This window comes from Ambystoma mexicanum, chromosome 3q, assembly GCF_040938575.1.
Source record: "Ambystoma mexicanum isolate Mex_15411 chromosome 3q, UKY_AmexF1_1, whole genome shotgun sequence".
Lineage (NCBI taxonomy): Eukaryota > Metazoa > Chordata > Amphibia > Caudata > Ambystomatidae > Ambystoma > Ambystoma mexicanum.
Genome location: NC_090926.1, coordinates 739,288,130 through 739,310,809, shown reverse-complemented (window position 1 = coordinate 739,310,809; position 22,680 = coordinate 739,288,130). Strand labels below are relative to the sequence as shown.

General features: G+C 48.3%; 1 protein-coding gene across 1 annotated transcript in view; it reads right to left on the bottom strand.

Annotated features, from left to right (window-relative positions):
- The window catches only part of UBE2O (ubiquitin conjugating enzyme E2 O), a 1,359,828-nt gene that overhangs the window by 755,783 nt on the left and 581,365 nt on the right, over positions 1 to 22,680 (bottom strand). Inside the window, exon 7 of the mRNA XM_069654680.1 lies at positions 2,686 to 2,795. Coding sequence (XP_069510781.1) covers positions 2,686 to 2,795 — 110 coding nt within the window. The remainder of the gene's footprint in view (positions 1 to 2,685; positions 2,796 to 22,680) is intronic.

Here is a 22,680-nt window from a genome sequence, read left to right as displayed (position 1 = left end):
GCCTGCCACTTTAACAGGGACCACAGAGAAGGCAATTAAAAAGACAGTCTTGGAACACAAAGAGTAAGATGGGTGGAACCTAGTGTCAAAAGGGAGAGCGGCCAGAGTTTTCTTTTGAGAAGTTTTCTGCCATTTTAGTTCTGGGGCACACCTTGCTCCCGTTTTCACCTCTACCTTTCCTGTTGCAAAGCATTCTGGGTATGACCTCACGCATACTGGAGATTGTTGGTAAGGACCTGTTACGCTCACCTGGTATCCACGGGGACGCCACCCAGCCCTGGTTGGATGATTTGCACTCTCGAACCCTCTCCCGTTCCCTTGGTAAGGCCTCTGGTTAAAGATGGGTCTGCAATATAGGAGAGCTGGATTCAATACCAGATTGTCTATGTTTTCCCACCTCCCTTGGCCTCAACTCCTTCCTCCCCCTTGGGCCCTCTCCTCACCTTAATATTGTAAAAGGTGGATTCTCCGTCCTGCTCCTCGTGTCAGGGGTGCGTAGATGTGGGGGGCGAGCAGCGACCAAGTTACTTCAATGGTGCAAGCCCCCCTGTGGGAATTCAGGCCAGCTGCAACTCCGTAGGTTTGCTGCTTTACAGTCTTTATATGCAGTTCTCATGTTCCTCTTAGTTCGAATAATAATGTCTTGCTGCTTTCCTTTTAGGTATGGAAAGGTATCTTGGTGTTGTCATGCAGTTTGAAGAGGAGCATAGGCCGGTAGGCGAAAGCGCTGTGTGCGCGATGCTGTCCGGTGAGTAATGCGTGGCGCTGTTTCGCCTTTTATATTGCTAACCTGTGTCTTTTCTCTCCTTGCAGGTTCCGATGTTTCTCATCGAGCGCTGTAATGTTCCAGCAATGATACTGACCAGGAGAAGACTACCAGGTAAGAATTGTGTTGCTTTCTTCATTCGGGAGGAAACGTGAGTAAACGCTTACTGTCTTTCCTTCTCCTCTTTCAAGGTTATGGTATTCCAGGATGCATGCGGTGCCGGATGATGGAGTTTGTACCTTCAGGTGAGTGGAAATGAAGTCGGCGATGGACTGAAGACAGGATACTGTTCCAGGTAAGTTTCGTAGTGTTCCTTCTCTCTCTGCAGGTCCTTGGTTTCAGGTAAGCTGGCATCAAATTACTGCACACGGTGAGCGTTGCACTGCCCACAGCAGAATAACGCAAAGCATGTTCTGCTGTTTGGGTGCGGTTTAAATAGTCTCAGGTAAAGTAGTCCAGGTAAAATAGTCCCAGGCCTGCCACACGCAAAGTAGTCCCAGGCCTGCCACCCAAAAGACTAGACCGCATAGCTCAGTTCATTGAACCCCCCCCCCTAAGTTAAATAGTCCCAAGTAAATAGTCCCATTCTAATGTTGGTCTTCATGATGGTTATGAGCCTGGCGCCAAAGGCGCCAGGACTGACTCCAAGAGTGTCTTGGATGAGGTTTTAAGGCCTTTGACCTGGCCCTAAGTGGAAGGCTGACTTGCCAGTGAGGGCCAGGGGCATGGGTCATGACAGGACCCCAGGATTGGTTCATTAAGGTAGGCTTAGCCTAAACCAATCACTGTGGTCCACTTGGCTTTAAAAGAGGGCCAAGCCCCTCTTTTGGCAGATCTGAAGACTTCACAAGAAGAAAAAAGAAAAAAACTCAACCTTGGACCCTGGCTGAAGGTACAGTTTGCCTTACATCTTCTGCTAGTGAAGGAAGCTCAGGATGTCCAAAGAGGGAAGCAAAATCCCTCCCCTAAACATCTCCCAGGGAATAGAGGGAGCTACAGAACACAGAGGAACCTTACAACGCAACAAACTCCACCAGCTGTGGGCCGTCTGCCTTAAAGGACAACACAAGCCCATCGAAGAACCTGGGAAAAGTGCCACGACGTACATCTACAGACATCTGCCTTAAAGAACGTTTTCAAGCCAATCTAGTTCCTCAATCTGCAACCAATGGCAAGGCTGACCGTTGTGAAGCTGCCGCTTTAAGACAAAGACCTCTCAACCAGTGCTTCAGAGCCGATCAGCACTGAGACGATTCCTGACCCCAAGCCGCCGTGTAGGCAAACCTGCAGCCATTCATCCAGCTTCGCTCGCCAAACTGTCTTGCCGTGCCATACCCGCAGCTGACTGTCTCGAACTCCCTCACAGAAGCCTGCAAAGCTCCCTGAAGCAAACTCGACCCAGTCAAACACCAAGACCAGCTACAGCCCAAGGTACATTGAGGTTATGTGACCCACGTCCTTCCATGAAGGCACATACACATTTTACAACCCTTTGCTACCTTTGTGTTAAAGTCAAGAAACCTTACACTGTTGTAGTTAATCATACCAACAACCCTCCTGTCAGTATCCAGAGTGCATTTGTTCCTTCTTTGAAACCGTGTCCTCTGCATTCCATTACAGGGTGGGTTGTATTTCGTAGTGTGTTTCAGAGATAAGCCTGCCGTTCAGTCCATGTTACCAAAATAGGACAAGGTTTAATGTGCTTGTCATTCCAATCTGTTCGGATCCCTTCTGGTGTAGGTGTGGGGCCAACTACTGATTTAGAAACAGATTTCACCCATGGACCACTGGTACCACGCAAGTTGATTCGACACAAGGTAAAATCATACACCTCCGGAGAAGAAAAACACTAATGAAACTCCCAAAACCACATAGCAACACCTCAAAGATTTCACAAGCAGCACCAATTATCAATTCACCTGGAAAGATCCTCCTGGCTGATAACCGAGGATGGGGGACTCATGCTCTCTGCTCCCCCAGGACAGAAGCTTTTGGTGATCCATGTCACTTTCAGTTCAGTCACTTGTACCTGCAACACAAAACAGTCACATATTAGAAGACTCCCTTGCAGAAAAGGAATACATCAGGGTAGGTTTGGTTGCCCTTTGGTCCTTCAATGCCTTTATGTAGCCCACAACGTCTCCAATAGATCAAGAGTTCTAGTTTTATTAGTCAGGTCTTCTGCCCTCAATACCACTAAAGTGCATTTATAAAAGATATGCTGCTAAATAGATTTAAGTTAAATCAAACAAAAGCAGAGCTTGGCAAATAAAAAGCAGTTGCAGTATTTTATTTGGCAATGAGCAGCACTATTTAAAGGGCATATTTAAGGCTGGAGAAATCAGATTGCTGGGTGCTTTACATAATCATAATTTACCACATTTGTTTTACCCCTGTCAGAAAATACCAAAGATGTAGCAAATAAGTGAAGTTTTATCATGTGGCTAGACTGGCCTACATTTAATCTAGGTCAGTATAGCCACGTGATAACACTTCACTTATAACGTTTGCTGAGCGGGCTGCTAAATTTAGGCGTCAGGGCTGACACACATGCACGCACTCTTCCATCCACACATTAATACAATTTCTTAATGCATGTATTCCTAAAAAGAAAAAACACATTACATTAAAACAAAAACACTTACTTGCATGCACCATACATGCTTGTGCTGCCATGGGGGGTATAGGAAAGCCCTCCCATCCTTTCCGGGATGCAGACACGCAGCATGACAGGAGAGGCATCTCTCCAGTCAGGCAGCATGTGAACCCTGCCAGTTGAAAACGAGAAGAGCCAGAGGTGTTTGTATGATCAAGTTTAAAGGTCAAAGTCTCACAAAAGAACATAGCAGATCTAACGCCATATGCGAGTAACTGTTTATGGCAGAATTTTCCTGATTTTTGAGAGTCCAGAGCCAACCCATGAACACATGTAAAAATAATCCAAAATACCTTAAAGGTGAAATATTTGCATACAGGGAGTCAATGCAGGGACTACTGAGAAGCAGAAATCAGAGACAGCTTTGGGAATTTAAAAATAAGCCGGAAGGCAGCATTTTGGCTATTTTAGAGATGTCTCAGCTGGAAGTTTGATAGTCCCACATAAAGAGCAGTGGCATAATCTCAAAGGGAAATTTCCAAAGAACCTTACACCATGCCATGTCTATGTGGAAAGTTGGGGGGGATGCAGTTTAATCTGGAGGCAGAAGAATGGGGGTGGGGGTAAGGGGATCTCATTACTTCATTAACCAGGTGAACTAGCCTCAGGTTGGCATGCCATTCCAGACCGATTTACATGTTCAGAAAGGTTTGTGGTAAAGACAAACAAACACGGTGGCATCAGCAATGGGTCCTTTAGTAAATGTTTAGGCTCCAAGAACATTATCTCAGTTTTAGAAGTGTTTAGTTGGAGTTTTGGCCAGCCATTCTTTGATTTTTTTCAAGCTGTAGGTGGAGTTGGGAAAAACTCTCCCGAAGACCTGAGACCTTCAAAAACAGTTGTACGTCAGCAGAGGAATTAAACTAAATGTTACATTGCAAAAACAATGGTCATCAAGGGGCACCATAAAGATGTTTGATTTCATTTGCCCGTGTCCTGATCAAGTGGTGTCATGTGCCCTGGAGGATGTTGCTCTTGTCCTCTGGTCGGCAAGTTGTGCTGCCGTTTGTTGCGTTTCAAAAGCTCTTGATATTGATTTTCTCTTTGCATCAGATTGACCTTTTCCAAGTGATGTTCGTTTTTTGTACGGTATGGTTCAGTCACTTAATGGCTTTAGCACATTTGAGAAAGTGTCCAAGAAAGATTTATTGTGCTCTTCTTGCGAATGAACTATAGTAAACTGCAACCTTGCCATTTGCCACATTTGGAGTGGCGTGATAAAAAATGGAATTTAAAAATGCTTTAATAGAAGATGGCGGAGGAAGACGTCATGAAAGTCGCTCCCCACCGTGCCACAACTTAAAGGGAAAAGCAATTAAGATATGTGGAGCGATTTCGCATAATTCCTCCACACTGAAGGCGAGGGTGGAACCCCTTCCGATGTCCAAATTTAACACGGCTCCGCCGCACGAAGGGATCGCCCCCAGCAGCAGCGGAACGCTGTGATGCGAGGCAGTAACATACAGGCACAAGAAGCTAACACAGCAGGGGCACAGACAAGCAAACGATTGGAAGTATGCGAGAGCACAAAGGAACACCCGCAAGCGGACACAGGCGAAACAGGAATACCATAGCCAACATACCATAAGACCGAACCAAGCGGCAAACGAAAAAACCAAAATCGCTCAGTGTGTGGGGGAGCACCGTTCGAAACGAGCTGGTCCCGAAGGGAAGGAATCTTAGGAAGCACATACAGGCTAGAGATACAGTGCGGAGGGTCCCAAGGACACCGAAGGAAGTAAGCGGAGGGAGAGCAGCAAGGAAGTCTCCCTACCAGACAATATGCAGAGCATGGGGAGAAACAAATCAATCCCCCTCTGTAGAATATAACTAAGCAGGAGCAACAATCAAGAGGAGCCGGGGGCGACTGAAACGGGCCAAGAACTGCAGGACCCCAGAAGGGGGAACCACCTAAGCAAGCAAAGGTTGAGAGGCAGCGCAACCCCCACCCCCTCATCAGCAACAATAAAAGCCAGGGGAAAACAAGAACAGCGAACCGAAGGAGCAAAAGGTGAAAAATAACCATCCCTATTACCAACAAGCAGGCAGAGACGGACAGTACAAGCAGGGGACACCATAGCCCTGGCAATGTATGCACAAAAAGTGAACCACTAATACAGGAGGGGTACACCAGAAGAGGCCACAACAGCTCCCACATGTGCAAAACAAGGGCGAAGGCGGCTGCACCAACCCAGCAAAGCCCTCAAGGAAAGCAAGAACCAAGCAAACTGTGGGCCACAGGGAACAGTGCAAACTCCAGGAGAGGAGACACTAACTAGCACCAACGCGCCCCCCCCCACACACACATCCAGAGAAGGCAGGATGGCAAGCAAGGAAGCCATGCATTTAGGGAATTCCAAAATCAATTAATGTCCTCCTTTCAGACCCAATTCGAAATGCTGACAGACTAATTGAAACATGAGCTATAAGAGTTGAGAATACATGTGGTGAAACTGGAAGAAAGGACAGACTTTAGAAAAAGTACTACAGAACCTGGAAGAAGAAACTCAAAAAACACCACAATAGACCACCTTGCAAGACTATCACAATTTGGAAATCCAAAGTGAGGACTTCAAAATCGTTTAAGGCGTTGAAATATAACCAGGTTACTCACCGTAGTGAACACCTTAGTTCTAGTCCATAGTCCCCTTTCCTCCATACTTATGTGACATCTCTCTGTCCTGTGGGACGGGACAGGAGCACTTTGAAAAAAGCATCCAAAAATGTTGCAAACATTTTGTCCTTCCTCTCTTTCTGCGCGGGGCTTGGCACGCGGCTTTAACCCCGCCCATCTTGGCTCTGCCCCGCGCATCACCCATCAGTCCTTTTCTATCGCTAGGTCCAAGACCTCTTAGCAATAATAGAGGAACCTTATTAGAGGGGACGGCGGGTGGGCGTATGGAGGAAAGGGCACTATGGACTAGGAGTAAGGTAGTAACTACATGGTTATACTCCTACGTCCCATCCCCTTTCCTCCATACTTATGGGAGATTCTCAAGCACTCCTTACAGGAAATATGGGTGGATGGAAAAAAAACCTTACTGAAACAGGTTCTTCAGCACAGCCCGACCAAACTGAGCATCAGATCTTGAGCTCATGCCTAGACAATAATGCTTGCAAAAGGCAGAAGGGGAGGCCCAAGTAGCAGCTTCTGCGATGGTCTCCCAGGGGACATTTCTGAAAGGCAACCGCGGCTTCCTTACCCCGCAGCAGGTGTGCATGAATACCTTTAGGAGGCTTCAGCCCATGGACGGTGTAAGACTCTAATGCAGGCAGCGATCCATTGAGAAATAGTCGTCTTAGAGGCCTGCTTACCTTGTGGGTTACCAAAGGTCACAAAAAGTTAAGAGCTCCTAAGCTCGGATGTTGATTGATTTGTTTATTTATAGAGCGCTTTATACCAAGGCGCTGTACAATGGAACAGCTCGTACAGTGAACACTAAATAAACAATGTGAGCAAAATTACATGATCATTCGACAGCAAAAACAGTGCAAAAAGCAATTAACTGGAGAAGGGGAAGTGGAGAGGACGTAGGATTGGTGTGGGGGGGAACAGAGAAGGATAGAATAAGTGAAGAATAGGAAGGTGGGAGAATGAGAAGGGAGTGGGGATTAATGAGTTTGAAGAGGGAGAGAGGGGGGATGAGAGAATACTCAGATCTTCAAGGAGGAGAGTGGAGGAGAAGGGATTTAAGGGATGTGCGAAATGAGGGAAGGGTATTGGAAGAGCGGATTGAGAGAGGGAGTGCGTTCCAGTGAAGAGGAGCGTGGAGTTGGAAGGAGCGGAACCTGGAAGAAGCACAAGGGGAAGGAGGTACAGTGAGGAGGAAACAGTCAGCAGAACGAAGAGAGCGTGAGGGGGAGTAAAAGGTGAGAAGGGAGGAGAGATAAGGAGGAGCTAGACCATGTAAGGATTTAAAAACAAGGCAGAGAAAACAGAATTTTAACTGAAAGTGGAAAGGTAGCCAACGAAGATGAGAGAGCGAGCGAGGAGGAGATGGAATCACGAGAGGTAAGGAGACAGAGTACGAACAGCAGAGTGGTAAATGGATTTAAGGGGGGTAAGCTGGGATGCAGGAAGTCCAAAGAATAAAGGGGAGCAGTAGAATAGCCAGGAAAAGATGAGGAGATAAGTAGTTTGGTCGCATGGAATGCAAGGGAAGGACGGATTTTGCGAATGTTGTATAGATGGTAGCGGCAGGCGCGAGTGGTAAGTGAAATGTGTTGTGAGAAGGAGAGAGAGGAGTCAAATATAAAGCCTAGATTACGAGCATGGGAGGAGATCGGGAGGTTGGAGGGGGGGGAAAGTGGATGAATGGGGGAGGAAAGGGAGGAGGAAGTGAGTTAGAAGGGAAGAAAAGGACTTCTGTCTTATCGGTGTTGAGAGAGGAAGCGTGAGGACATCCAGTTCTTGATAGCTGTGAGACAGGAGGAGAGTTTGAGATGGAGGTCAGGTGTGAATGAGGAGAAAGAGAGAAAGAGTTGAGTATCATCAGCATAAAAGTGATGGGAGACGTCAAAGGAAGAGATAACAGGGGCGATGAGTGAGGTATAAAGGAGAGAAGAGGAAAGGGCCAACTACAGAGCCTTGTGAAACACTATGTTAGAGGGAAGGAAGAAGAGGTCTGACCTCCCCATGAGACGGTAAAGGAACTAGAAGAAAGGTAGGAAGATAGCCAATTCAGAACAGGGCCCTTGAAACCAACCAAAGGAGGAGAGTGTGTGTAGGAGGAGTGGGTGATCAACAGTGTCAAAGGCGGCAGAGAGGTCAAGGAGAATAAGGATGGATGATTGCTTGGCATGCCGAGCAGAGAGGAGAGAGTTGAGGATGGAAGTGAGCTGTTTCAGTGGAATATTTAGGTCGGAAGCCAGATTGAAAGGGAGGAAGGAGAGAGGAGGAGGAGACAAAAGAAGAGTTGAGAATAAGCGAGACGCTCAAGGAGTTTAGAAAGGAAAGGTAGAAGGGAGATAGGTCTGTAGTTAGAGGTAAGGAGTGGGTCAGCCGAGGGTTTTTTTAGGATAGGAATAATCGTTGCATGTTTGAAGGCTGAGGGAAATGTAGAAGAGGATAGGCAGGAGTTAAAGAAAGTGGTAAGGTATGGGATAAAAAGAGGGTAGATTTTGGGGATGAGAACAGAGGGGAGAGGGTCAGAGGGAGCGGATGTGGGGTGAGCTTTGGACAGGAGGGAGGAGATATCCGACGTAGAGACGGGTGAGAATACAGACATATCGGAAGAGGGAGGAGAGGGGGAGGAGAAGAGAGGGGGTTAGAGAGGGAGTTAATTTTTTGGCGAAGTGAGATGATTTTGGAGGAGAAGAAGTTCGCAAAATCAGAGGGAGAGAGCGTGGAATTGGATGAAGGATCAGGAGTAGGAGGAGTGAGAAGATGGGTAAGAGTTTGAAAGTTTCGCCGAGGATGAGATGCTTGAGACTGGAGGAGGTTAGAGTAGTAAGAGGACTTAGTGGTTGCAAGACAGGAGTTGTAAAGAGCGTGATAAGAAAAGTAAGAGGTTTGATTAGAAAGCGAGGGAGTTTTGAGCCAGTCTCTCTCTAACTGCCTGAGGAGGCGTCGCATAGAGCAGAGATGGGGGGTAAGCCAAGGTTGAGAAGGCTTGCGTGTAGGGCGAAAGATAGAAAGGGGGTATAGTTGGTCAAGGGTAGTGGAGATAGAGGATGAAAGGGAAGAGAGCATCATCGGCAGACAGTAATGCAAAGTCTTGGTGAGATGGAAGAGAAGAGCAGGTGTCAAAGAAGAGGGAATGTCGAAGTCTCGGAGGTCACGACGCGAGTATATAGGAGGAGGAGGATTAGTGGTAGTAGGTGTAGATAGAGGAGAAAGAGAGAAGAGCATGATCAGAGAGATAGACAGGGAGAGAGGAGACAGGGGAGGAGGAGTGGGAGGAGGAGAAGATGAGATCAATAGTAGAGCCAGAGGAGTGAGTAGAGGGCGAAGGGAGGAGGGAGAGGAGGTAGGAGTCAAGGATGGAGAGGAGACGATTGTGGGGGAGAAGGCAGATGGATGTTAAAGTCACCAAGTACCACTAAAGGAGAGGTAGGTGGAGAAATAAGTGAGAGGAGGTGATCCAGAACATACAGGAAAGAGGAGAGAGGACGAGGGGGTCGATAGATGATCAGGAAGGAAATCGAGTAGGGAGAAGAGAAGGACTTGTAGAGGAATTCAAAAGTAGAGAAAGAGGGGAGAGTTGGAGAAGAAGAGGAGGAAGTGAATTTCGGGTGGAATAAGAGACCTACGCCGCCACCTCGTCCGGAGGCACGAGGGGTATGGATGAAAGAGGAAGACGAGGTTGTTAAGGAAGCAGGGACAGAGGTGTTTTGAGGAGGAATCATGTCTCAGTTAGACAGAGGAAATGAAGATTGAGGCGGAAGAAAAGATCAAGGGTAGCAGCGGTCTTGTTACAGATGGATCTGGCGTTCCAGAGAGCAGTGTTTATGAGGGCAGATTGGTTGGCAGTGGGGGGGGTAAAGAAGGTTAGGGCGATGAAAAAAGGAAGGAGGATGAGTAGAAGAATGTGGGGGAAAATAGTGAAGAGGACTAGGCATCAGGAGGAGCGAGTAGAACAGGAGGGAGAGGAGGATATGGAATAGAGGGATTAGAGGGGAGAGAGTGGGGTGAGAAGGAGAAAAGGGGGATCGCATACCAAGGGCTTAGGTGCAGATAGGTTGTAGGGGCAGAATGGTAGTAACGGGAATGTAGAGGGTGAAGATCAGAAAGGGTGAGGATAGGAGGAGTCAAGTTGAAAGCCCAACTGGAGTCAAAATGAGTCGGAGGTTCAGGAACTCAATACTGTGGAAAGAAGGGACCAGAGGTGCTAGAGACAGGATGATATAGGAGGGGTCATGTGGTGCTTGATGTAAGACAGTAGGAGTCTAGAGTTAGATCTGCACCGCCAAAGGTGGTGACAGGGTAGAACTGGGAAGGTGTGGGAGGAAACGATGGAGAGGGGGGAGAAGAAGCATATAACTCAAGGTCAGATTAGGGCAAGCCAGGAAATGAGGGAGGAGAGTTGGAGCACAGGCAGTGGAGTGACCATGTTCTGTCCAGATAGAACTTAAGAGCCCTTCTAACATCAAGACAATGCAGAACCCTTTCTGCCTCTGAAGCAGGGTTCGGAAAAAAGACCGGCAGGGAAATTGACTGGTTCAGGAAAGTAGGATTTGTCCGTAGGACCAACTTATCCTTGTGAAAGACCAAGAAGGGATGCTCCACCGACAAAGCCTGGAGCTCTCTCACCCGCATTGCTGAAGTAACTGCGACCAAAAAGGACACCTTCCATGACAAGTGCTTGAGGTCCACCATGGCCATCGGTTCAAAAGGTTAATGGCACAGCGCCGTCAGGACCACATTTAGATCCCACGTTGGTTGCGGACTACGAATTGGAGGATAAAGGCGCATCAAGCCTGCAAAAAGCCTCTTAACCACTGGGTTACACAGAGTAAGAGCATTGGTGCGTAGAAAGGTACGCGGAAACCGCTGAAAGATGAGTTCTGCATGACAAAACGTGGACGCCCGACTCTGCTAAGAAGGATACATAGGACAGTACCGTGTCAATTGTAGCCCCCCCCCTCCTAGGGTCCAACTGCTTACTTAAACAGCAATAACAGAACCTGACCCATTTGCTTCTGTACTGGGACCTAGTCTATGGTTTTCTGGCTGCCTGGGTAATACGCATGGTATCCGCAGACAAATTAAGATGTTCTAAAGACTTGAACTCAGGCACCATGCCACCAAGTTGAGCGATTGTGGGGAGGAGTGCCACAGCTGCTGTTCCCCCTGGTGAAGAAGATCAGGGGTCACCGGTAACCTGATTGGCGGATACACCAACAGGTGTTGAAGTTCTGAGAACCAAAACCTGGCCGGCCACCACGGGGCTATGAGTAGAAGAGAACAGTTAACTAAGTTCTTCAATTTGCAATTGTCCGGTGAACTAGAGGCAGAGGCGGGAAAGCATAAAGCGGGATTGCATGTGCCATGGAATCTTGAGAGCATCCCCCAGAGAGGAGGCTCCCAGCCCGCTTCTGGAGGCATACAGAGGAAGCTTCTTGTTTGCCATCGTAGCGAAGAGGTCTACTTCCAGTGTGCCCCAATGCAGGAAAATCCATGAGAGGACCTCCGCCTTCAATTCCCACTTGTAGCTGACCATTGTCCGCCAGCTGAGGGCATCTGCTGTGACATTCAGCTGGCCCAGGATATGTACTGCAAGCAGCCAGACACCATGAAGAACAGCCCACTCCCAAATCTGGATGGAGAGGTCCACGATGAGACTTGGTTCCCCCTTGCGTGTTGATATAATACATCGACACCACATTGTCCGTGCGTATACGGATCTCCTTGTTGGCAATGATCGGTCTGAACACCTTGAGTGCTAGGAAGATCGCCAGAAGCTTCAGATTTATGTGGAGGAGCTTGTCCTGACGCGACCAGAGAACCAAGACCTGAAGAAGATCCAACGTCGCACCCCACCCCAGAAGGGCGGAGTCTGTTGTGACCATCACCATAGGGGCTGGGTCCTGAAACCCTGCACCCACCGACAAGTTGCTGAGCGACGACCACCCCTCCAGGTCCACTCATGGAAGCCGGAATCATTATCAGCTTGGAGTCCGGATCCACAGCCTGACACCAAGAGCTCCGAAGAGCCATCTGAGTCTGCCTCATCTTGAGGCGAGCAAGAGGAAGAACCAATACGCACGAGGCCATGAGGCCCAGAAGCCTCTGGAACCTCCAGGCCGACATGCTCTCCGACTGCGCAAACATCTGACATGTGGCCAACAGATCCGCCATTTTGTCCCCTGTCAGGTACACTCTGCAGTCGATCGTGTTCCAGCAAAAACCCAGGAAAATCAAGTCCTGAGAGACCGTCATGGAAGATTTCCGCCAGTTCACTGACAGCCCAAGATGGAACAGGAGCTGAAGGAGAGACTGAAGATTGCACACTGCTTTTAACGGGCAAGGACTACGTACAAGCCAGTTGTCCAAATACGGATACACATGGATACCCTGCAGACAAAGATAGGCCGCGATCACCGACATCTTCGTAAAGACACGCAGTGCCGAGCTGAGGCCAAAAGTAAGCACTCGAAACTGGAAGTGCTCCCCTCCCACAGAGAAACTGAGATATCTCCCGTGTGGATTCCAGATCAGAATATGCATGTAAGCATCCTGAAGGTCCACCACACTGAGCCAATAGCCCATCTGCAAGGAGAGCCATATCTGGCCAGGCGTGATCATCTTGAATTTCTCTTGGGGTAGTAAAAGAATGAACTGGGAAAGGTCTAGGATGATAGCCTGGTTGGGTTTGGGCACCGTAAACAGCCGTGAATAGAAGCTCTCCCCTCGTTCCCCTAGGGGAACGGGTTCCACAGCTCTGAGGTCCAGCAGTTTCTGAACCTCGGCTTTTAGGGAGGACAACCCTGACTGTTGGAAAGGAGGGTTGAAGGATGGGGTAGCGGGTAAATGTAAGAGGAAGACCGCCTGAGCAACTGACAAGACCCACCTGTCTTTCGGTGATGGTCTGCCACGCCTCCCAATGAGACGCAATGCATCGCCCCAATGGGGTCTTGTGCGAGCACGGAGAACCCTCATTTTGTAGGCTTTTCAGTGGTATTGCCACCTGAACCTGAAGAGGAGCCTGAGGAGCGGGAGAAAAACCGAGTCCGTTGTTGCCTCTGGCAGTTATTACCCGAAGGGTTATCCACTCGACGAGATTTCCGGTCTAGGAAGCCCCTGAAACCAGAGGAGGGCCAACTTTGCGATAACGGCCTCTGGGTCTTAAAGGAAGTTTTAACCAGAACCGACAAGGGCTTAGCTGTCTGGGTGCTGTCCTTCGTCTTGGTCAGCTCCACATCCGTTGTAGAGTGGAACAGCTCCTTACCATCAAAAGGAAGGTCCAACACCTTGTCTTGCACTTCCTTTGAAAATTTGGTGGCATGCAGCCACACCTGTCGGGAGACATCTACCCCCAGCATAAGGCCCCGAGCCGAAGTGTCTACGTGTTGAGCCGCAGCCTCCAGGAGATTCTGGGCCAAAACCCTGGCATCGGATAATCCCCCCCCCTTAAAGTCTTCCAGCTTCTCGACCGGAATTAACTCCTCAAACTCCGACAGACCTTTCCGCATATTCGCCCCCGCCGACACTAGTTCGGCACTGGCGTGCCGGAGCTGCAAGGCAGAGTTAGCAAAAATCTTCCTCCCAAGGGAGTCGAGGAGCTTGTCCTTCCCCAGAACCCGAGTAGCCGTCGTAGAAGACGATGCTGCAGGCCTGGACTGTAAAGTAGCTGCAGCCACGACTGCGGAGGAGGGGGCGGACAAGATGACAGGGCCACCTCTTCCGAAGAATGCAGCCTGTATCGCGCATCAGTTCCAAAGTCCAGAGTGTGGCTTTTCCCAGACCCTACAGACCTCGGCCAGGACGTCCTTCTGCAAGAACAGGCCAGTACGCTCCAAAGGAGACAGGGTGAATGCCCCAGAAAGCACACCCTCCTGCGGAGCAGGTGCCTCGGGCATCAACACATGTCCAGTACCTAGTCATAAAAAGCTCTAATAGAGCGGGGCAGGTCCTAGTTGTCCTGATCTCGCTGCGCCTCATCGGACAGGTCAGGATCCTGCTGAACCGTGTCGGGCACTGCCTTATCCACAGGGGACAATAGCGGAAGGGTCGGGGAAGGCACTGTAGGCAAGGGCGGCACCGGAGGAGCGGGTGGAGCCAGAGGTGCAGGTGGACATATCTCCTTAAAAAGCCCTTTGAAATATTCCCTCATGGGGTCGGTACGAATGAGCGTCTGAAATTTGTCGAAGGCGGCGTCCTCCTGGGACTGTTTTGGTACCAGCGGAGGCCTCTCATGAGGATAGTTCCAGGGATGTAACAGGGAGGGTTGCCACACAGGCCCATCTCCCGATGTATCGACAAAAATTAAAGGTGCCGACCCTGCAGGCAACTAAACATTGTGCGGAAGGGACATCCGAGCGTTCGTCGTAAACTGGACGAAAAGGATGCGCACAAGGAATTCTATGTTCACCCACAGAACTAAACCCTACACCTGAGGCCGATGGCGTAGTTGTAGGGGTAGCACCCAAAATGACCGCCGTGATCGGGGCGGGAACGGCCGCCATTTTGTCATCACCTGAGGGGAACTGCGGCACGTGTGGAAGTGAGGCAGGGGTCCCCGTCGATGGATCAGGGGTCTTAACTTTAGCCTTAACATAAGGAAACTCGGCTGAGCCGGTACTATGAGGCCTGGAATGTTTCTGCAACATACCGCTAGCCAAATTAGCCTTCTCACGAAGGACCTCGGCGTTGCCGGTAAAAGAAGAACTTTCCTTCTTTGCCCCCTCAACAGTTCTGGCGTCGCCACAAGAGCGGGAACGGCGAGTAACTACTTTCACTGATAAGGCCTTGCCAGGCCTCTCAGAAATGTCGGTAACCTTAGCCTCTGTACGAGGGGCCTCGGACTCAGGTCTGGTAACAGCCTTGCTAGTGCAGGCCTCAAACAGCCGCTCGGTAACACAAAGCCCAGCCAAGGCCTCGGGTGTACCCCGGTTTTATTTTTGAGGGAAGCCGATAAAGAGGCCTCAGAGCAGTTTCTGGTACCCCACGACTCAGTAGACCTGGGTCTACAAGCAGCCCCCACAGGAGGGGCCTTTGAGTGTACTCCAGTATCCACAGGCCCCTTACCGAGACCCTCAGAGAAAACTCTGGTACAATTATTAGGCCCAGAAGGCACCTCAGGGCAATCCATGGTGATCGAGCGATCAATGCTCCTCCCGGCTCGGGAAGAACCCGGGAAGGAGTCTCCCGGCCGGGGTGCTCTGAAAAGTAAAGAACTCACCGGGCGCTGCTTCTTTTCATCAAACGCCTGAAAATGCGAAGGAGGAGTCAGTTGAAACACCTCCTCCCACCACTCCAACCGACATTGAAGTGCCCGGACCGAAAGGGAATCACAGTAAAAACAGGAGTCCCAACGGTGATCCGGACCCAAACACTCGAGACAAAGAGGATGGGGGTGTGCCCTCGCAAAGCCTCGGTGACACGATGAACAATCTGGAAAGTCTAGTTTGAACGACAGACTAGTACACGATCACAAGCGAGAGCCAGAGAGGAAAAAAAGGGAAGAAAATCTTCCGCGATTGCAAGTGCGTCCAGTCCCAAACGAGCGGAGAAAAGGACTGCTGGGCGATGCGCGGGGCGGAGCCAAGACGGGCGGGGTTACGGCGGCGTGCCAGGCCCTGTGCAGAAAGAGAGAAAGGACAAAATGTTTGCAACATTTTTGGATGCTTTTTACAAAGTGCTCTGGTCCCATCCAATAGGACGGAGAGATGTCCCATAAGTATGGAGGAAATGGGACGGGACGTAGGAGTATCAGGATAAAAAAAACTCAGACAGAGAGGAGGACAAAGACCTAAAAGGCACAGCTCAACAACTCTTTGCAGACATAATGGCGGTGGACAAGGAGGAACAGGTCCTAGTGGACAAAATCCATCGAGTTAGACCAAACAGGATAGGAGAACCAGGCGCATGCCTGAGAGATGTCCCGGGGGGCAGTGACGTACAACCAGAAGGAACAAATCCTACAGAAAGCGTGGCTGGCGGGCCAGGAACGAATCAATGGCAATGAGGTATTCCTTTACCAAGACCTTGCACAAACACTACAAAAAAGGAGAAGGATAGGGCCTGTAGTGAAATTTCTAGCAATGAAACAGGCGAGATACAAATTTACATTTCTGTTTGGTCTACTATTCACGTGGGAGGGACGGAACCGCAGGATTACAACCTGTGAGGAAGGAGAACAAATCTTAATCCTGCACAAAGAAGATGGAGCGGCCACAGAGGAAAGACTGAGTGGCGAGGGAAGTCGCAGGAGCCTGGGGATGGAAAACAGTGTCAAGGAAGGGAAGAAGCGGAACCAAAACTTGAAAAGGCGGAGCAGAGTTGGAACAGGAGAACATTTGAAGGGAAATGGAAAACAAAGGAGAAAAGGACAGAAGGAACACCCTGAAGGAAGGGAAAGACAATAACATGTACTTCAAGTAAGCGGCCCAAGGGGATGAAGGAGGGGGCGCACCTTGGAACCTTTAGTGGGATTTAGTAGCCCCCACAACGAAATCTCTGGGAAGTTACGAGGGCTAATCGAGACGGACAAGGCGTCCATGCGCTCATAGGAACCTGGACCCTCCTCAGGGAGCAGGGAGTTCAAGTTGGGGGTTCGGGTAAGGAAGGCAGGGATCCAGTGATGGAGATAAAATGAACCGTAGAAGGGTAAACAGGGAGGGGAGGGGACGAATGAAAGCCAAATTAAGAATCTTAAAATCCGAACCCACAATGTGAGGGGACTAAATACCCTGGTCAAAAGGAAACTAGAACATTACCACCGGCGAGAAACTAGACATGCTCACGTACCTACAAACACATCAGGTAAGACAAATGGAAATATAAGATTAGGGGATACACTCAAATCTACCAAGCTAATGCCGGAGAAAAGGTTGGGGTGCTGACCGCACTACACGACAGGCTGGGAGTACAGGTCAAGAACTCGGTAGCTGACAAGAAGGGAAGGTACATGTTCATAAATGTAAACCTAGGGGGCCAAATGATCACGCTGGCTTCTATATACGCACCAAACACTGGGCAGGACGGCTTTCTAAGGAAAGTACTATCGGAGCTAGAAACATTTGCAAAGGGGGACATCATACTAGCGGGAGACCTGAACATAGCATGGGTTCCGGGTCAGGATAGGAGCGGAAAAAAAATGCACAAGTAACACAAGCCCCCTCCAAAGTATTAAAATGAAAGACTGGCACAATGGCCCTACACAACATCTGGAGGGTAATCAAAGGGCAGGAACAGGGATTCACTCATTCACATGTACACTCCACCATGTCACGGATAGACTACTTCTGGGCATCTACAGGAATACTCTGGGAAGTGAAGGAAATAGACATAGGATCTATATCCCTTTCAGATCACGCTTCACTGTAGAGAAGTATGAAAATGGGAAACACAAAAGAGGTGATCCTGGAAGTGGAAATTTCCCTCGAATCTACTATAGCATCCGGTACAGCGCAAATTGATAAGAGAACAGATTGAGAAGTAGTTTAGAGAACAAATCCGAGGAGGTACCCCAGGAAATATTATGGGACACATTTAAGGAGGTACTGAGGGGGCACCTGATAGCACTAAAAGCGGGGAAAGAAAGAAGGCAATTGGAAACTGAATTGGAAGCAAAATTAAGCGACGTACAAGGGGAAATAGAAAAAGCTCCAAACGAATTAAGAAAGACTCAAGACATATCCAGGGACAACTAGAGACCCTTATGACAAAGAAAGCAGAGAAAGCACTACTTTAGTTGAAACAGTGGCACTATATTAATGCCAACAAAGCCGAAAGACATTTGGCCAGACAATTAAAGGAAAAAAGGGGCTACAAATCAAACTTCAAAATAACAAAGGACAATAAAAGACAACAAAGATTGGAGAAATATTTAGGGCGTTCGACCAGAGATTATACACATTGGATAATCCCTCGGAAGCACATCAAGAAGAATACCCAATAAGACTCCCCGTTCCCCAGATAACAGAAGTGGAACAGGCAGATTTTGAAGAGGAAATTAGGGAAGAAGATCCAAAAAAAAAAAAAAGAACTGGGGGAATTTGGGGCAATCTCTGGATTAAAAATAAACAAAAAATCTGAAATGTTAAATTTATCAGTGGACCCAGAGGTAATTAACAGATTAGAATCAAATCTGCACTTGAAACAAGCCAAAAAAGGCATAAACCTGGGCATAACCCTAAATATAAAGATAGAACAAATGTGTGAGGCAAACGTCTGGAGAAAATAAAATGATAACAAACTTGACGAAATGGAATCCGCTCACGATAACATGGTGGGGCAGAATGAAGATAATAAAAAAATACTACCAAGGTTAATGTACTATTTCCAGCACTACCCATAAGAGTACCAAAAACATTATTTTGCTCCCCGAATAAGGCAATTAATGCATACATTTGGAAGAGAATACCTCCCAGGGTAGCAATGGCAATGTTAACAGCCCCGAAGGAATGAAGGGGGGTTGGCGTCAACCCACTTTTCCAGATACTTCAAAGCGTATTAAATAAGGGTCATGAAGGAATAGCTGGCACGAGACCCATTCAAAATATGGGCACAACGAGAGAGCAGTGCCTGCCTCACCTCTCCCGAGGCCACTGTGGCTGGATAAAAAAAAAAAAAAAAGAAAGAATTAGCGAGGTACTAAGGGTAGAAATAGAAACATGGTACGGGATAACTGGAAGTGGGGCGCCATCTGAAAACAACCCCCTTATTCCCCAGGTTTGGGAACCCAGAATTTCAATCAGGAATGGCAAAGGAGGCATTCAAGAGGTGGGAAAACGCAGGCTTCCAGAAAATAAGGGACATGTATCGGGGACAAACAAAACATTTGTGGAATGCATACAGTACAGGCCTGACGGAGGGGGATAGATTCAAACACAACCAACTAAAACACTGGCTAAGCACCCCAACAATTAAAGAAGCAGCCACCAGGCAATTGAACATTTTGCTTCAGACAATTTTCCAAATTTTGCCTCCGAGTAACTACTGTAGTGAATCGAGGTGAGCATCAGTAAATGAGGGTGTCTATGGAGCACATTTTTATGCATCAAAACGGACTACAATCTTTCCCCAGACAAATGAGGAATCCAGGCAAAAATTGGTAGCAGTGGGTTCAACGGTGTGGATTTGTATAGCCGGACAAACACCCATACATACATATACTCCGCTTTATATACAAAGATAGAAGCACACAAAGTCCTTGGGCATCTAGGCCCTATTACAGAAACCGGAGTTGCATAAAGGTCAAGGTTTAAACAGGTGTCTTGAGCCTTTTCATGAACAGCTGGTAGGAGGGTTCAGTAAATAGGTGAAATGGCAGATTGTGCCAGAGATGGGCTAACGCCATCGGGAAGCTAGACGCCCTGGCTCTTTTACGTCTGAATCTCAGGATGAGGTGGCAGTGGCTGTCAGAGGATCAGAGTGGTCTGGCTGGCATGTTTTTTTTTTTTATCCTCTGGGCTAGGTAGGAAAGGCGTTGTTGGCCAAGCAGCAATGGGCAATAGACCGGGTTTTGAACTTGATTCTTTCAGACCAGGAGCCACTGGGCCGATCTCCTAGCTTCCGAGCTGTGGTCAGAATTACTTAGGTCCAGTGCTGCTCAGAGAGCATTGTTTTGGAGAACTGGAGAGTGTTTAAGTTTGCTCAGATGGTGCCACAGAGAAGGTCATTATAGTAGTCCAACCTGCACCCAACGAGGGCACAGGCCAAAGTGAGGCGATTGGCAGTTATAAGGAAGGCATGGTATCAAACAATAAGACAGACAAGTGACCACATTTCAAGGGTGTTTATTCAACTTCAATTGGGTTTGAAAAACGCCCATCTAATCATAAATCTAAACATGGGAGCAAGCCAAGACCAAATAATAAACGCAGTTCTAGTGATGTCTTGTCAAAATAAAAAGGCCTATACTAATAAACGTATTGCCAATCCTTACTTCTAAACGCAATTAGTGTGGGAAACAATGCTATGCAAACGAAGAACAAGTTACTTACCAACTGTAACTTTATTTCGATTGGATGTTCCTCCCACATATTCCTCATCTTCGATATTCGTATCTTCCAGCTTGCTGCTTCGGAAAGGTTTCACCAGAGGGCGCTGTGCTCGAAGCAGTTGCGTCAAATGTCCCTCGAGGGCCCCCGAACATAACGTCATCCGCAGTATAAAGGGCTCAGCCGTGCCAGTTGACTTCAGTTCTGTTTTTATGATGTTATTTGCTGCATCAACTGACCAGTCTTAGTGACCTTTGGCTCTGAAGGATTTGAGTACAACTGGCGTAAACTGTACAGCAGGGTAGGCTGGAAGGGTCGATGAGGAATACGTGGAACATCCAATCGAAAGACGTTACAGTTGGTAAGTAACTTGTTCTTCATGGATTATGTCCTCCCACTTATTCCTCATCTTAGATAGGCTCCCATAGCAGTATTAATTTGGAGGAGGGAGTATCAGATAAAAAGTTAATCATGCACAGTGAGTAGGACTGCTTTTGCAAAAAGAACCCCTTGAAAAGATGTTGAAACCAGGCAATAATGTTCCACGAAGTTAGGCATAGACGACCAAGGGTCCGCTGCGCAAATGTCCTGCACTGGGACACCCCTCTGAAGAGCCGTTCAAGTCGCCATGCCCCTAGTTGAATGAGCCCTTTGTCCATCTGGGGGCTCTTTTCCATCCAATTTATAACATTCAGAGATTGACAATATTATCCATCTGGATAGCATTTGTTTCGATACCGCTAGACCCAATTTGTGTCCGGTATATCCGACAAAATCTTGGTCAGATTGTCGGAATTCAGCCAATCTGGAGATATAGAAACAGAGCCCGTTTTGGGTCCTGTCGTAATCTTTCTTCCTCCTGACTTGCATGCAGAGGAGGGTAGAAAGAAGGTAACAATTTTCTGTGACAGGTGGAAGTCAGACTATTTTTAGTAAGAGGGTTTGACTTTGTCCTTCTGAAAAATGGTTTGAGGAGGCTTACAAGAGAGCGCCTGCAACTCACTCACCCTGCGGGCTGATGTAATTGTCACTAGCAGGATTGTTTTCAAAGTAAGAAGCCTTAACAGGCAAGAATGTAATGGTTCCCAGACAGGTACCTGAAAAGGTGTTGGAGGATACACATTTGTCAGCCCTTTCAGGAATTGAATAACTAATGGCATTTTAACATAGGATACCTCTTCTGAGGAGCGCTTGAAAATAGATAGCGCTGCTAAGTATCCCTTTATAGTACCAACTTGGAGCCCCAAATTAGCCAAATGTAACAGGAAAGAGTACCATAGGAGTATTACATAGGAATGGATCCACATTCTTGTCCCTGCACCAGTTACTGAACTTGTTTCAACGACACCGGTACAAGGACTTTGTTGCTGGTCTTCTGGCCGAAAGCAAAATCTCCATTACGTCGTCTGGGAGATCCCAATCCTTATAGCTCGGCCTCTCAGAAGCCAAGCGTGCAGGCTGAGTGTTTTGACCTCCAGATGGAGAATCCGACCTTACTCTTGCGAGAAGAGATCCTCTCTGTGGAAGACCTATTGGAGGACAAGTCTAGATGGTCCGGGTACCACATTCTCATGGCCTAATACGGGGCAATTAGGATCATGGTTTTCCAGAACTTTCTCAACCTCCTGATTACTTGAGGAATCACGGGGACTGGAGGAAACACTTACAGCAATGGAAATTCCCAGTCCACCACGAACGTGTTTCCTAGAGCTCCTCTTGGGGGAAATTCCGGTTGACCCTGGTCACAAACAGATACACTTGAGGGGTTCCCCAAAGGGTGAAGATCTCTTGAAGGACTTCCTGAGCTAGTTCCCACTCGTGGGACACTGCTCTGCCAGCTCAGAGTGTCTGCCGCTGTTTTCTGCTCTCCGGCTAGGTGAACTGCCGACAGATTCCTTCTTGTATTGCCCAGAACCAGAGCTGCATTGCTTCTCTGCACAGTGGTAGTGATCCTACGCCTCCTCTCGTGGAGGTAGTGCATGGCCACTATGTTGTCCGCCATTATCAGGACATTCTTTCCCCGTACAGAGGGAAAAAAAGCTTTCAGAGCTAGTCTGATTGCCCTCCGCTCCAAAAGGTTGATGTGCAGTTTGGACTCCGATGGCGACCAAAGACTGCTGATCGTAAGATAGTTGGTGTGGGCTCCCCACCCAGTGAGGCGTCCATCACTATTATCATCTCCGGCCATGGTTGCAAAAAGATTCTCCTTTGAGGATATTGTCCTTGCAAGCCCACCATAGTAGATCTTGAGGCACTCTGGCCGGAACCTGCAAAAGATATGACATTCCCCGAAAATTGGGACCATTGAATTCTGAGGGCCCATTGAAGGGATCTCATCCTCAATCTGGCCTCTGGCACCAGAAAAATGCAGGATGCCATGAGGCCGAGCAACCTGAGGACATCGAAGGCCAGTAGATGCTGGGCATTCTGGAACTTTGTTACCATCTGCAGAATGTGGCGAGCTCTCTCCTCAGGAGGAGCGCCTTTGCCCGAGGACTTATCCATTATTGCTCCGATGAATTGGAGCTTTTGGAGTGGTATCATTTGTGACTTCTTGATATTGAAGGAAAAGCCCAGTCTGTAAGAAATGGCAGTTCTTGCAGATGCTGAGACAGTCTGCCCCCCCATTGGTGTACTGTGACTCAAGATC